Here is a 14,789-nt window from a genome sequence, read left to right as displayed (position 1 = left end):
ATGCAACTAAATTTTGTTAGAATGCCTGATTATTTAAACTAACAGCTGCAATAACAATTACATTTTGGAGATATATTCAGTTGGACAAATTGTACAAAATTTTCTGTCAAGGAATAAAACATTGATCTAAAAAAGGTTAGAACTAAAATTAGATTTGAGTAGTAAATTATTATTATGTTTACATGAATGATTCCTAAGATGTAATATGATATGCATCATTTCAAGGACTATCTTTTTTAGAAATCATATATAATAATGAATGAGGAACTACTTTCATTCTCATGCAGCAGATGGGTAAAACACAGAATTTTGTACCATGCCCGTGGATATCAGGAAAGCCTACAACAAAGTATAAGTTACCAGTAATAGAGCATAACGGATTTGGAATTAGTTCAGGATGAAAGATCATTTAACATTGATTATACCAATAAATAATATCCATGAATTATGGCATTTTCCAGCTTACTTTGTTTTCACCCAAGCCACTTCAGATTCAGTGGTGGGGCAGTGCCAGGGACCCAGGTTCACATCTGACCTCGTGTTCAGTCTGGGTGAAGTTTGCACACTCTCTGTGTGACTGTATGGGTTTCCTCTGATGCTCCGGTTTTCCCGCAGATCCTAAAGACGCGAGTTGGAAGTTTAATTGACTTCTGTCCATTGCCCTGAGTGTGTAGGTGAGTGATAGAATATAAGGGAAGTTGATGATAATGTGGAGAGGAGAGGGAAAAAAATCAGCTGATTAAAGTAGCATTAGTGCAAATGGGAAGTTAATGGCTGGTGTTGATTCAGTGGACCACAAGGCCCATTTATTGGCTGCATCTCTCTGTGTGACTCTACAAACAAGCTATAATTATCCCCTCTGATATAATAAAAAGAGAAAACTTTATTATTTTTATTATGATTGATAACTGCTAGCAGGAGTTTAATTAACTTGTAGAGAGGATGGCATTTTCAGATGTCTTGTACAAAAAATATTATTGATTTGTGCTTGCAGCCAGGTGGCTTTGGCCAGTAGCACATTCTTGGTGTCTATAGCAAGGAAAAAGATTGTTATGTTGTGGATAAACTCTAAATCACAGAAAGAAGATCATGGAAATATGTTTCTCTTAATAAAATGTAAATGCAGAGGATGAGAGTGCATCCAAGGAGAGAGGATCCCTCTCCATCTCTGATTCCCTTGATGAGGATCTCTGATTTCCTCCTCTTATTCTCAATAATCAGCCCCCTGATCTTGCTGACATTGAGGGAGAGGTTGTTGTGGTGCAGGTTTTCACAAATAAAACGAAGTGAGGTGTTTTATGAAACCTGTGACACATTTTACTGAACTGCATAAGCTAAACACAAAATTCACTAAAAATCTTTATGTAAGAATATCATCACATCAGAACAGCCTCTTAAAGTGAACCCCAATGACATTACCCTACGTTGGTGATTATGAATTATGTACATTTCACCCAATGATGTTACCCTACATGGGCCTCCCCAGAATTCACTAAAACCATCATTGGAGCCTTTCTGGAGCTCTGACAAGCCACTCAGCTCTGGTCCTAATGTTCCATGGGTGGAGGAATAGCTGGTGCCTCTAGGTCAGTAATGAAATCACCTGATACTCATAACAACTGCCCATATACCAGTTCAGCCACGGACAACTGCAGGTCCTCTTTTGGAGCAGTTCTGAGCCCCAGCAGGACCCATGGGTGGCAATCATGCCAACACATCAGTAAGGAAAGCCCTCAGAACAGCCTTTAACAAGTGGTGAAACTGCTTGCGTAGGCCATTGGACTGCTTTCTTGAATGTCCTCAGTGGTTGGGAGGTTGTGCCAACTATGGACTGGCTGATTCTGCAACTTTCTGCACCCGCTTCCAACCCTGTAAGTTAGAGCTTCCAAGCTGTAGTGCAACCAATCTGAATGCTTTCTGCAGTCCGTGTATAGAAATTTGTTTGAATCCGTGGTGCAATAATGAATCTCCTCAAATCTGAATGAAGTAGAGCCATTAGCATGCCTTCTTTGTAATGGCATCAATGTGTTGGTCCCAGCATAGAAACTCCATAATGTTGACACCCAGTATAGAAAACAGTATGTTTTCAACTGCGTTAGCCCATATCCTGAAGATATTTTACTGGACAAGTTCAGAACAATTTTAAAAACTTTTTGTGAGCTGCCTTTAAGGGTTAGGAAGAATAAATGCAATAGGCCATTTTATTTTTCTTCTTGATTGAGTGGACATTTTCTGTCAAGTTTCTCAACTGTAAGTTGATGACTTTGTAAGTCATGGATTTGAGAAGTTGCTAACATACAGAATTGCTTTTGTAATCAAATATAATTGAATTGGAACTACTGCTTGTGTTGTCTGCCACTGAGAGGTGATAACAAAAAAGTTGAAACCATCTTTTGTAGCTATGTTACCAAATGCAACATTTGATTATAGTGCAAAAATTTAAATTTCAAAAAGTTTGATATACACTTATTAGTAATTCAGCATAAGGAGGTTGTTGGAACATAATCAGAATCTGTAAAGAAATGAATCTCTGTATATAGCTTTATTGATTGTTTCACAGTGATGTATAATTTTAATCTAATTCTGGTTTTAGGAGACAGAAGAAGGAGTACTAGCCAAACAGGCTGAAGTGGCAAGCATATTTTTCAAGGCACAGAATTTCTATAAAGACAAACCAATTCCTCAACCAATAAAGGTAATCTCTTAATTTTTTGGTCTTGTATTTAAAATATTGTAATTGTTCTAATGAAGTCCTTAAAGTCTTTAACTTGGATGCCAAGATTTTATCTATTGAAATCAAATTTTTCAGTGATATGTTTGGGGAGATGATTTAGTGTTGGATTAAAATCAGTAACTATTTGTTCAATAAGCACCTTTCCCTTGAGGAACGTAGAATGAAAATGAAATACAATATAAGCTAGTTCATTTAGCTAGTTCTAAAACAAAAGATGTTTTCAGTATTTCTTATTCTCCAGAGGTTTGTGTTATTTAACCATCAATTCCTCACCAAACTGAATTTGTTTATTTCTTAAAATGAAGAAGACACACACAGACTGAGGTGAATTGGAATTGGCATTGGCTTATTATTGTCACGTACTGAGATACAATGAAAAGCTTAACTTGCTCACTGTACATACAGATCAATTCTTTATACAGTGCATTGAGTTGATTGGTTGTCCGTTGTATCCAGTGATGACAGATTTGTGCAGCTCTTCTTTAGATGTGAACTGCACATAGAAACCCGTGCAGGAGAGGTTTTAAAGTGGAAAAGCCATTGCACTGGGGCAGTTCCACTTTCTGCACCTTGAAAGTCTGGGTCCAGTCATATGAGTAGTTGTCACAACTGCGGTATTCCTTGGCTGCAGTGATCACCATTGCAACTTCTGTGCCTTGCCATGCCCTTTGCTCTCCACAAAGCATTGCAAAACAGCCTTCCTTGCCATTGGATCTCATTATTGATCTCATTACCCTGTCCGCTTGACTTGAGTTTGCATTTTAGGACAGGCATGTCCCTATCTCACCAGGATATGAGGACTGCTGGTTACCCTCAACTACTTTTGCCCACCTGTCAAAGCTGTGTACCAGGATGGGGTTGCTGTCACAGGTGACAGCTGAGTGTCTAGTGGGGACCCTTAGGTAAGTCAGGTGCTGCAAAATGGTCACAACAAGCCCCTTCACCAAAGCTGCTACCCCTCCCTGGACACCTCATACACCCCACAATGAAGCAGTGTAAGGTAAAACAGGAACAATGCAAAATAAAGTGGAACAGCTACAGAGAAAATGCAGTGCAGGTAAACAATAAAAGGGCATGATCATACCGGGTAGATCATGAGGTCAAGAGCCTATCTTATATGAGAAAACTATTTAATAATCTTCTAACAGCAGGGTAGAAGCTGTCCTTGAGCTTGATGGTACGTGCTTTCAGGCTTTTGTATCTTCTCCCCAATGGAAGAGGGAGGAAGAGAGAATATCTGGGATGGGTGGCTTCTTTGACAATGCTGGGACAGTTAAATCAATAACAGAACATTTCACCTGATTCACTCCCAGAATTAAAAGCGGTATAACCATCTGGGTGACAAAAGGACTGGCAGAAGCTGTGATACAAATGTGTTAATGTCAATCATGGAATTCCCCATGAATCATCCAACCTGTGCCACACAGTTGAAATGCAGTATATGTCATTCTATATTTACCCTACACACAAGGCATGGAATTTTTTTTTGGGGAGTATCTCTTGGTCCCTTTGTTTTCTAGGTAGAATGATCAAATAAGGAGAGACAGAGCTTAAAAACAAAATATTACTCATTGGAGGCATTATAAGATGACTTTATCAATGAACTACTAACATTAGCATACATTCATAAATGTAAAAATTCTTATGTTCATTTATTTTCTGAACCCTTTGTTGCAAGGTGCACTTGATACCTCTGAAGGATCCAGTCCAGATACCAGTAATTCAATGTCTCACTTGCCAAGGTGGTCCTCACACACACCTTGTGCCATATATGATCTACAGCATAAACTACCTCCATCAATTTAAATAAATTGCTTTATATCTTTTGGAAGACTGTCTTTTTTTGTGTCACTTTTACTGAACTGCCCACTTTCTATGTGATAACACATTCTCCAGTAATGTAGTACTAATGATTATACATCCAACTGACTACTATCCAGCACAGCACTCGGTTGCAACAGTTTTTTATGTCAGTGGATTCCTAAGGTTCTCCATCTTTGTGTCTTTGTATTCCATACAGCATGACATTCTGTATTGTACTCTGCCCTACAGGAGGTACTGAACTTTCTTTCTCTTTCTCTTGCTCCTACTGCCACTTTTTGTGATGTTGTGAATATTTCTGTATTACCTCTATGCAACTCTTACTTCAGGTTGTTTTCAATCTCCTATCTCATTTTGGAAATGCTGTGTTGGATTGAGGTTAGTTAGTCCATTTCTACTGTATCGTCTCTCAGAGTTTGGGAACTTGCCTCATGTTACAATGCAATCCATTTAGCAGCTCTGTAAACAATACGAATCTTGTAGGCACTGAGCTATTCTCCAGAAATGATGGTTTCAACTTCTCTCTCTGTACCATCTCTGCCAGCCCCAATCAATAGCAGCTCAGTGCAGCACCTCATTGGCCGGCTGGTGGCGTAGTGGCATAAGCGCCGGACTTCGGAGCAAAGCCTCCTGAGTTCAAATCCAGCCGACTCCCTTGCACGCTTGTGCTGGGTTGAGCATTGAGCTAGCAACTCGACCTCGTAAAAATAAGAAAGCCTGCTAAAAAAACGCCGTCGTGACGGCATCCCGATGCCTCCACTCGGAGCTAAGGGCTAAAAGGAAAAAAAGCAGCACCTCATGCTGAGCTTATTGCTTCTCATCTTGCTTGTGAACTCTTGTGGTATCACAGTTGTTTGCCTTACACTTTTGTAAACTGTTCCTCTCATGCTGTTCAAATGAATTACATATTCATCCTCTTTGGAACTTCAGGTCTGGATGTTACTTGCTTACTTTTATTGTTTGTGTGATTTTTTTTTGTACACATTGGGTGTTTGATGTATGTTTTAGTGGGATCTTTATTTTGTGGCTGCTTGGAAGGAGATGAATCTCAAGGTTGCATATTGTACACGTAGTTGATAATAAATGTACTTTGAAATTTGAATTGCCTGCCCTCAAAGCTTGTGAACAGTCCCATTGTTTTAAAAATACGAGGTCACCATGAAAGTGATGCTCTTGTATTGGACGACTTAATAAATGACTGTTTGTCACTCATACTGGGCTTAGAACTACTTCTCTGCAACAAGTCATTCGTTTTCATTGCTGTCACTAACTTGTTACCTTGCTCTATAGATCTGTTTCTCAATCTATTGTATGTTCACCTTTGCAGAGTGCTCCTGTAACCTCTGTCTTCCATCCTGGTATAATTGTGGATTACATGTTTGTAAATAAGCATGAAGAGTACATGATCCCAGCCTTTCCTGTCTGCCGTGTGAACTCCGAGGACCCTGAATCCATGATCATTCCTTTGCTTCCACAGATGCTTCTTGACCTGCTGAATTCTTCCAGCAGCTTTTTAACATCAGCATTCCTTGGTTCAGCTCTCTCTCTCTCTCTAAGAGTGCCTTGGACAGTATTTTGTTTTTCTGAAGGTCCACCCTTTTAAAATATTATACGCTCAGTGCAGACCCACATCTGGAGACAACAGCTTCCCATTTACTGTTATGTTCCATCAGCATGTCCCTTGGTTCTATGGCATGTGACTTTTACTTTGTTTCTGTAGCATGCAACACTTGTGAACTTTTCCTAAACCACAGCCAATCTCCATTCAAATAACTTTAGTATTCAACTTGTTGGATTTCTCAGTCAAAGCTTCACATTCACTTCTGGGTAGACTGTCAAATAATTCCATGTGCATTATTAATAATAATAAAAAGTACTTTATTGATCCCAGGTGGGAAATTATTTCATTACAGCAGCAACGTTTAAAAACCCACTTAGCAATAATAAGTAATAATAATAAATATAATAATACTAACTAATAATGAAGTACATAATAATAATATACACAATATTTTACCAATGTGCGATAATGTATGAAATAATAAAACAGAGACTATTGTACTATGATGTGTGTTCTGTCACACAGAGACGAACTGTTGTATATGTTTATTGCATTTGGTAGGAAAGATTTTCTACAATGATCCTTCTGACACTGGAGCTGAATGAGCCTGTTCAAAAAGGCGCTCTGCTGCTTATTCAGTAGGTCATGGAGAAGATGTGCCTGATTGTCCATAATGGATAACAGTTTATTTAGTGACTTCCTCAGAAGAGTCTGGGTTGTAGCCAAGGGCAGATCTAGCCTTTTTGATGAGTATTGCATCATCATTATCATCTACCTTCATGGATAGAGCTGCCTGCCATAAAGTCATAGAGTTATTTGGTGTGGAAGCTCACCCTTTGGTCCAAGGTGTTTTCCTGAGCTCCCTTGTGCTTGCATTTGATTTAGAACCCTCCAAACATTTCATGTCCATGTACCTGTCCAAATATCTTTTGAATGTTATAACTGTAACTTCTTCTAACACTTCCATATGCCCACCAACTTTTGTGTGAAAATCTTTTCTCAGGTCCTCTTTAAATCTTGCCCCTCTCACCTCAAATTTCTGTCCTCTAGTTTCAGACAAACAGACTCTGAAAATCTATGTTATCAATCCCATCATGATTTTATAAACCTCAATCAGGTCATGCATGCATCAGCTTTTTTTCCTCCAAGTAAAACAGTGCTCGCCTAGTCTGTTCTAATGACACAAGCCCTCCAGTCCTGGAAACATCCTTGTGAATCTTTTTAGCACCCGCTCTTGCTTAATCACATCCTTCTTATAGTGTGGCAATCAGAGCCTGACATTGGGACTCCCAAGTGCAGTCTCACCAACACTTTTTAAAGCAGTAACACAAAGTCTGAACACTTATTCTTAATGCCATGATTAATCAAAACAAGCATGCCTTTATCACTTTTGTCTACGTGTGCAGCCACTTTCAGGGAATTACGCATATCCACCCCTTGGTCTTTTTTCCACAACACTCTTCAAGGTAATTCACTGTGTCTGCCTTGCCCTGCTTTAACTTCATAAAGAGCATCACTTCACACTTTTCTGAGTTAAATTCCATCTGCTATTTCTTAGCCCACTTCTCCAAGCTGATGTAATTTGAGTTGAAACCTTAGACAACTTTCTTTAGTTTTCACTACACCACCAATTTTGGTTCTGTCCACAAACATACTGATTTTGCCACCTACATTCTAATCCAAATCGTTTATATATATATATTACAAACTTTTGGCCCATGTTGTACTTTATTTTAGTGCCCCAGTAGATGCACTGTAGGCAACAGAATACCATTAGTACAGATGTCTGAGTTGTTGCTTTCAACTATTGTCATTCAGCGATTGTTTACAGGTCTCAGCGGCACCTCCCAGGTCAACCTAACAGATGGACTGCCCGGCTAGGGCAAATGCACCCAGAGTGTGAATGACTCCAGATCTCCTCAGTGTCTAATGCTCTGATCCTTTCAAAACACAGTTCCTCGCTTAGAGTCAGTCCACCCAGTCTACTCCCATGACTTCCATCGCATAATTATCTACCTCGCAGAGACCAAGCAGTTAACATTCTCCACAATGTAGAGCAACTCTTTTGCGTGCTCATTATATTGATTGCAAGAACTCCCACCTTTTGCATTCAAGGGATCCAGTGGTCTCTCACCAAGGTCCATGTATATAGGCAATGCCATTTCAATGGGTTTTCTCACTGCTTACACTTTGAACTGTGCCATGAGTGAAACCACCTCATATTTTAAAGCACCACCTCCATGATGGTGACCATGCTACCCCTTCCCTCCAATGTTAAACTTTCCACATTAGTTTTGCCTAAATTCTCTTGTCCACCAGTGTGCAATGCCTGAATTATAGCAGGCTTGGACATTGCTCCAGCGTATTTGCTAATGCCGTCAGCCTGACAATGAATTTGCCAATCATTCTCTCTGTCCTCTGGCTGCATGGGCAAACTGTACTTTCCGAAGGCCTCTGGTGTTGGATTAGAATATCAGTCATTTCATATCCAGCTCTACTTGCTGAGGCTGCATGTGCTTCTTGATCTCACTCGCATATCAAACTTGCCCGCTGCCTACCAACATATCTAGGTATAGAACTGCATTCTCTATTTTCCTCACAACAGTTCACAGACCTGCTACTCTCTCAAGCAACAACATTCCTCAATTCAGTCCATTTTCTTTTGTGTTTCTGTTTGCATCACCAAATAAATAGAGTTTTAAGCATAACTTCCTTTGCTGAAGATGATAATTCTCAACTAAAACTGCAATATCTGGCTCCAGCAGTCAATGAAGAGTCATACCATGCCACAATCATTTCTTAAATAAACACTATATTCATATACTACGCTCAGGGACAAGTAAAACTCAGCCTAATTTAAATTGTTTGGCTGTTGATTGTGCAATACCAGTGATTTTGATTTTACTGAAGCCCAAGGGGACTGAAAGTGACCCCTTTGGTACTGTCTATTGCTACAGAAAACACAATGTACAAAGTGATCTGCCAGCCAGTCAGGAACAGGACTAGCTCTTCACTGAGGATTATGAAATGCTCTGGGGAACATATTCTCATGGAGTAGAGAGGAAATTTATGTTTGCATGCTTGCTGGCCACACTTGAGAAGAGGAGTTTCAAGATGAATGACTTGGATTTCAGTTCTCAACCTTTGAGGATCAAAGGATACGAGTACAGAGCATTCCCTCAACAGATTAAATGGCAGAAGTGGAATACCCTGAAGAGTGCTAAGCACATCCAAGGAATATGCAGATTTGAGATGCTAAGTTGATTTTATTCTTATGAATGCTGCAAGATGATTTCAGCTTTGAAAGAAAGAAAGTTTGTTTGATTTTTAATTGTGATTTTCATGATTTGAGAACTCACCTAAACAGTGCATCTTTTCTGATTGAAATGTTATCACTGCTGTAATGTATAAAATGCAGCAGCCAATTCATGCACAATCATTTCCCTCAAGCAGCAACTCAACAAAAATGACCTGATATTAAACCTGTATGTGTGGCAGTTGTTAAAACAGTCAGAATCTTTATGTACATAAATTAATGCACTAATTTGGGAAACAATGCTTTTTTGCAGGATAATATTTGATGCACTTTTAAATTCATTACCAGCTTAGGGTTTTGAAGAAGCGATTAATTATAATCTGTTGATGCAAGGATTCTTCATTCCAATGAGCAAACAACAATGTACTGGGGGGGGGGGAAGAAAGTTGAATTAATTAGTAAAACAATAAATGGTTCTGATAAAGTAAGGAATGTTTAATGCTGCTTTATGCACAGTACTGAATTACAGCTATACAGACTTTGTGACAATATGGAGTCATTAACAAAGGAAGCACATTTATATTTTTAGCAGGATGATGATTCAAGACCATCTGTCAGTCTTAACCTGCATCAGTTATAACTAAAATTTGATATTGATCTTAGCCGATATTTTTCGCTTTCAATTACTCTAATTGATATGCATAATAAACACAGGGCTTTCAAATGACAATGGAAAATGTTCCTACTGAACAACCTTTACAAAAATATTATTAAATTACATTATGTTAGATTATTTTACTTAAAAATTTTCAAATAATTTGCTTTGCTGCACTCCACCAACAATGGGCATCATTTATGGCTTTTCCAGCATTAAAATTGTCTGATTATTTACTTCTGTGCTGTTTTTGGACTACTGCTGTGCATGGACCATTGCATGTGTTTCTTTGTAACAATAGTAGTTGTGCTTCAAAGGTGCTTCTTGACAGTTGGAACACAGCAGGGTATTCTGGAGACATGAAAGTTGCTAATCAAATGAATATCACAAACACGAGAAAATCAGAAGATTCTAGATATCCGAAATAGCACACACAAAATGCTGGAGGAACTCAGCAGTGCAGGCAGCATCTATGGAAAAGAGCAACCAGTCGACATTTCAGGCCAAGGCATTTCGGCCCGAAATGTCAACTGTTTACTCTTTTCCATAGATGTTTTCTGGCCTGCTGAATTTCTCCAGTATTTTGTGTGTGTGTTGTATTCAAATGAATATTCTCTTTTTTTTTTGGGTGAGGCCTATTTTTGTTTTATCTGAGTACGTGTAGCCTGACATTGGGACCACAGTTTTCCACTCCATGCATCTTCAACAAATAGTCATCCATCAGTTACTCAAAACTAAACAACATTTAAGGATATTCACTTCCTTAAGCTGCACAGATATAGCTAACATTCAAGTTAAGAGGTGTTTATGTATACCATGTCATGTTTTATGACTTTGCATTGCTTTATATGTCTCAACTAACCAAATGTGAGACCTCTTTAAAACCGAGGCTCCTTCCTGATTGTCATACTTGCCGCATCATGTCAGCACTACATCAGACTGTTATGAGGTAAATTAATCAACCTGTCTCCTCCAACCATTGGAAGCAGGTGTTTCATGCCATTTTCCTGTGGAGATGCTTCACATTGCTCTTTTAATAGCTGTAACAGACAACACCAAATGTTACTTCCACCAGAAAAGAGGTTTCAATTAATTTTAAAAATAAACATTTCCCAAATTTATTTGAAACATCTCTATTTAGAGAAATAATGTAAGAAAAAATAATAATGAAGCATATGTTGCTTTGCTGAAATCCTCTACCTGAAGATGAGGGCTCAACTTAGGAATTATTTCATTATTATCATGCAACGAAGCTGAATCTTTTGACATAATTATGATGGATTAGAAAGGTTACTCCCAATGTAATCCTCTAGTGTTTACACAATTGAGAGATATGTTTTTTAGATTTTGGTCTTTTTATTTTCTTTTTTGTTCACGATCCTTTAGCATTAGTCACCCCTGTTCCACACCATCTATGAGCCATATTGAACGGGCTTTCATGTTTCACAAACTGAAGTATTTTTAGAGTTCATTTTAGAAATGTTTGGAATTATATATTTGAATTTATTATGAGAAGATCTCAAATCAGCAATGAGATTTATATACTGACCTCTTTTGATGCAGAACAAGCTCAAAGCTATGACCTCGATTTTATTTTTCTTCCAGTGTCCATTTACACTTTAAAATTAAGTGAGGGAATTGAAATAGTAGATTGAAAGAAAGAAGTGCTAATGCTAGTATAAAATAAAATACTTGAAAGAACTTACCTGAAATGAGAAAAACAAAGTTATGATATTTTGAACATTTACTCTTTGTGAATGGAAAGCTAGAGTAATCCAAAGCCATTGCCTTTAAAGAGGTGACATTAGTATGTAATATATCTGCATAAATCTAAAATTAATGCCTGTCGTATTGCTATTCAGTATTTAGAAGTAGATTGCTTCATGAAGTAATTGTTGTGGACAGGAAAAGAAGAGGTCAATAATTGTCTGCCACTTGCCATCTCATCAGATGATGGTTGAAGTGACAACAGTGTTGTTGGATTTAATATAATTTGGGCAACAGATTGTTGTCTTCACAGGCTAAGTGAGTGAAGCTGAAAATTTGCCCCATAGAAGACACAACAGGCAAGCCTGGAATTATTGAATTAGAGCTTATCTTATAAAGTACATCTGCAATGCTGCCATCTAATTTTCATATAATGGAAATGTAACTGTTGTTTATAATTTGCAAATTACAGGTGTTGGTGATGGAGCATTGCAATACCAGTATACATGTGCTAGATCATTCAGCTATGAATTTTTTACTTATCTTAGGGAAAGATTGACAACCTGAATTCTGACTGGAAGACGATCAACAAGTTATTATACGACCTGAAACAAAGGCATCAGCCTGGTGTCCGTAAGTTAATTGACCTTGTTTTTGGATTAGGAATTGTGTTCATTGATAATTAGATGATCTAATTGTTCCTACTAATTTAACCGTAATTGAATAGAATATTTCATCTTAATAAGTATCTCTTTAAAGCTTAACCAGTATTTGCCCATGGACCTTGAAATTGGAAAACCCATCATGATTTTTGGAAGTCATTTCAGAATCTTGGTAGGATTCATTTTTAATTTGCAAGAGGTGATTTGTTTTTCAATATTATCTCACTAGTAGTTTTCTACCTTGGTCAGGATTCTACATTTTAACTTCCTTGCACATGAATTTGTAAAATCATTTATTTAAACCAAGTAAAGCATTCCAAGACACTTTATATGCAGCTTTGTGCAAATTGAGTGTAAACCCAAAGGACAAGTTTCAACCTCAGGCTCCTTCGATGAGAAGAGCATTGTAGGCAAACCCAGATCAAAGCATCATTAATTACATGAACTTCATTTATTAGACTACTGTAATTACACATAAATAATGTGCATATCTTGGCCTGCTGCCTTGCTTAGAAGAACTTCTATTAACTTTATTTTTTTATTAAATTAAGGCAAAGTTTATGTAATTCCAATTGAAGTTCTCCTCCAGTATCTATTTATTCAGTATAATTAGCAGGCTGTTAAATTCCATGAGAGCAAAGGTCCTGAATTATTTTCCTAACTTGACAATAATCTTATTTATAATGTAAAATTAGTTTATCTTGTATCATTTATTCACATTAGTTTCTGTAAGTTGGTGCCAAAGACACTGACAGCCCAGAATAGTATACTTAAAAGAATATAAAGCAGGTTATTAAAGGTTTTTTCAGTTATATAAAGAGTAAAAGGGAGATGAGAACTGTTATTGGACCACTGGAAAATGAAGCTGGTGAGGTATTAATGGGGGACAAAGAAATGGCAGATGAACTCAATGGGTAATTTACATCTGTCTTCACCGTGAAAGACACTTGCAGTGTGCCAGAGGTCCATGAATGTCAGGGAGCAGGAGTGAGTGGCATTGCTATTACAAAGAAAAAAGTGCCAGGCATACTCAAAGGTCTTAAGGTGTATAAGTCACCTGGACCAGACGGACTACATCTCAGTCCTGAAAGAGGTTGCTGAAGAGGTAACAGAAGCATTGGCCATGATTCTTCAAGAATTACTTGATTCTGGCATGGTCCTGGAGGACAGGAAAATTGCAAATGTCACTCCACTCTTTAAGAAGGGAGGGAGGCAAAAGAGAGGAAAATATAGGCCGGTTAGCCTAACCTCAGTGGTTGGGAAAGTGTTGGAGACTATTATTAAAGATAAGGTTTTGGGGTACTTGGAGATAAATGATAAAATAAGTCAAAGTCAGCATGGTTTCTGTAAAGGGAAATCTTGCCTGGCAAATCTTTTGAGGAAGTAACAAGCAGGGTGGACAAAGGAGAGGCAGTGGATGTCATTTACTTGGATTTTCAGAAGACATTTAATAAGCTGCCACACATGAGGCTGCTTAGCAAGATGAAATCCCGTGGCATTACAGGAAAGATTCTGGCATGGATAGAGGAATGGCTGATAGGCAGGCAGCAGCAAGTAGGAATAAAGAGGGCCTTTTCTGGTTGGCTGCTGGTGACGAGTGATGTTCCTCAGGGGTCAGTATTGGGACCACTACTTTTCACATTGTTTGTCACTGATTTAGATAATGGAATTGATGGCTTTGTGGCAAAGTTTGCGGATCATGCGAAGATAGGTGGAGGGGTAGCTAGTGCTGAGAAGGTAATGCGGTTGCAGCAGGACCGAGACAAATTGGAAGAAAGGGCAACAAACTGGCAGATGGAATACAGTGTTGGAAAATGTATGATAATGCATTTCAGTAAAAAGAACCATCTCAGAAAGGATGCGATGTCATTGGAGAGAGTCCAGAGGAGGTTCACAAGGATGATTCTGGCAATGAAGGAGTTAACATATGAGGAGTGTTTGGTATTTCTGGGCCTATACTCACTGGAATGTAGAAGAATGCAGGGGGCTCTCATCGAAACCGACCAAGTACTAAAATGACTAGATGGGTGGATTTGGAGAGATGTTTCCTCTGGTGGAGATGTTCAGAACTAGAGGGCACAGCCTTAAAATTGAGGGACGACATCTTAGAACAGAGGTAAAGAGGGATTTTTTTTAGCCAGGGAATAGTGAATCTGTAGAATGCTCTGCACATTACTGTGGTGGAGACCAAGTCTGTGGGTGTACATGAACACTTATAGAAGTGTACGTGAACACTTTTGGCCTGTGTGTCCCTAATTGTTGGGGTAAAACATTTGCAAAGTTGCCTCAAGTTTTTTTCTAAACCATTCTTTCATTTGTAAGAAAGAATGAAATAGGTAGATGGCACTTACCCCTTTAAGCCTGCCTCATCATTCTCAATGATCACGTTTTTA

At 38.3% G+C, this 14,789-nt stretch overlaps 1 protein-coding gene across 12 annotated transcripts in view; it reads left to right on the top strand.

Annotated features, from left to right (window-relative positions):
* Positions 1-14,789, top strand: part of dmd (dystrophin) — a 1,961,093-nt gene that overhangs the window by 1,494,253 nt on the left and 452,051 nt on the right. For all 12 annotated transcript variants that reach the window (XM_072260552.1, XM_072260560.1, XM_072260554.1 and 9 more), the window contains 2 exons: positions 2,594-2,695; positions 12,283-12,367. In XM_072260552.1, coding sequence (XP_072116653.1) covers positions 2,594-2,695; positions 12,283-12,367 — 187 coding nt within the window. The remainder of the gene's footprint in view (positions 1-2,593; positions 2,696-12,282; positions 12,368-14,789) is intronic.

This window comes from Mobula birostris, chromosome 6 (assembly GCF_030028105.1).
Source record: "Mobula birostris isolate sMobBir1 chromosome 6, sMobBir1.hap1, whole genome shotgun sequence".
NCBI classification, from domain to species: Eukaryota; Metazoa; Chordata; class Chondrichthyes; order Myliobatiformes; family Myliobatidae; genus Mobula; species Mobula birostris.
Note: the sequence above shows the minus strand (reverse complement) of the source record. Positions and strands in the feature narration are given on the sequence as shown.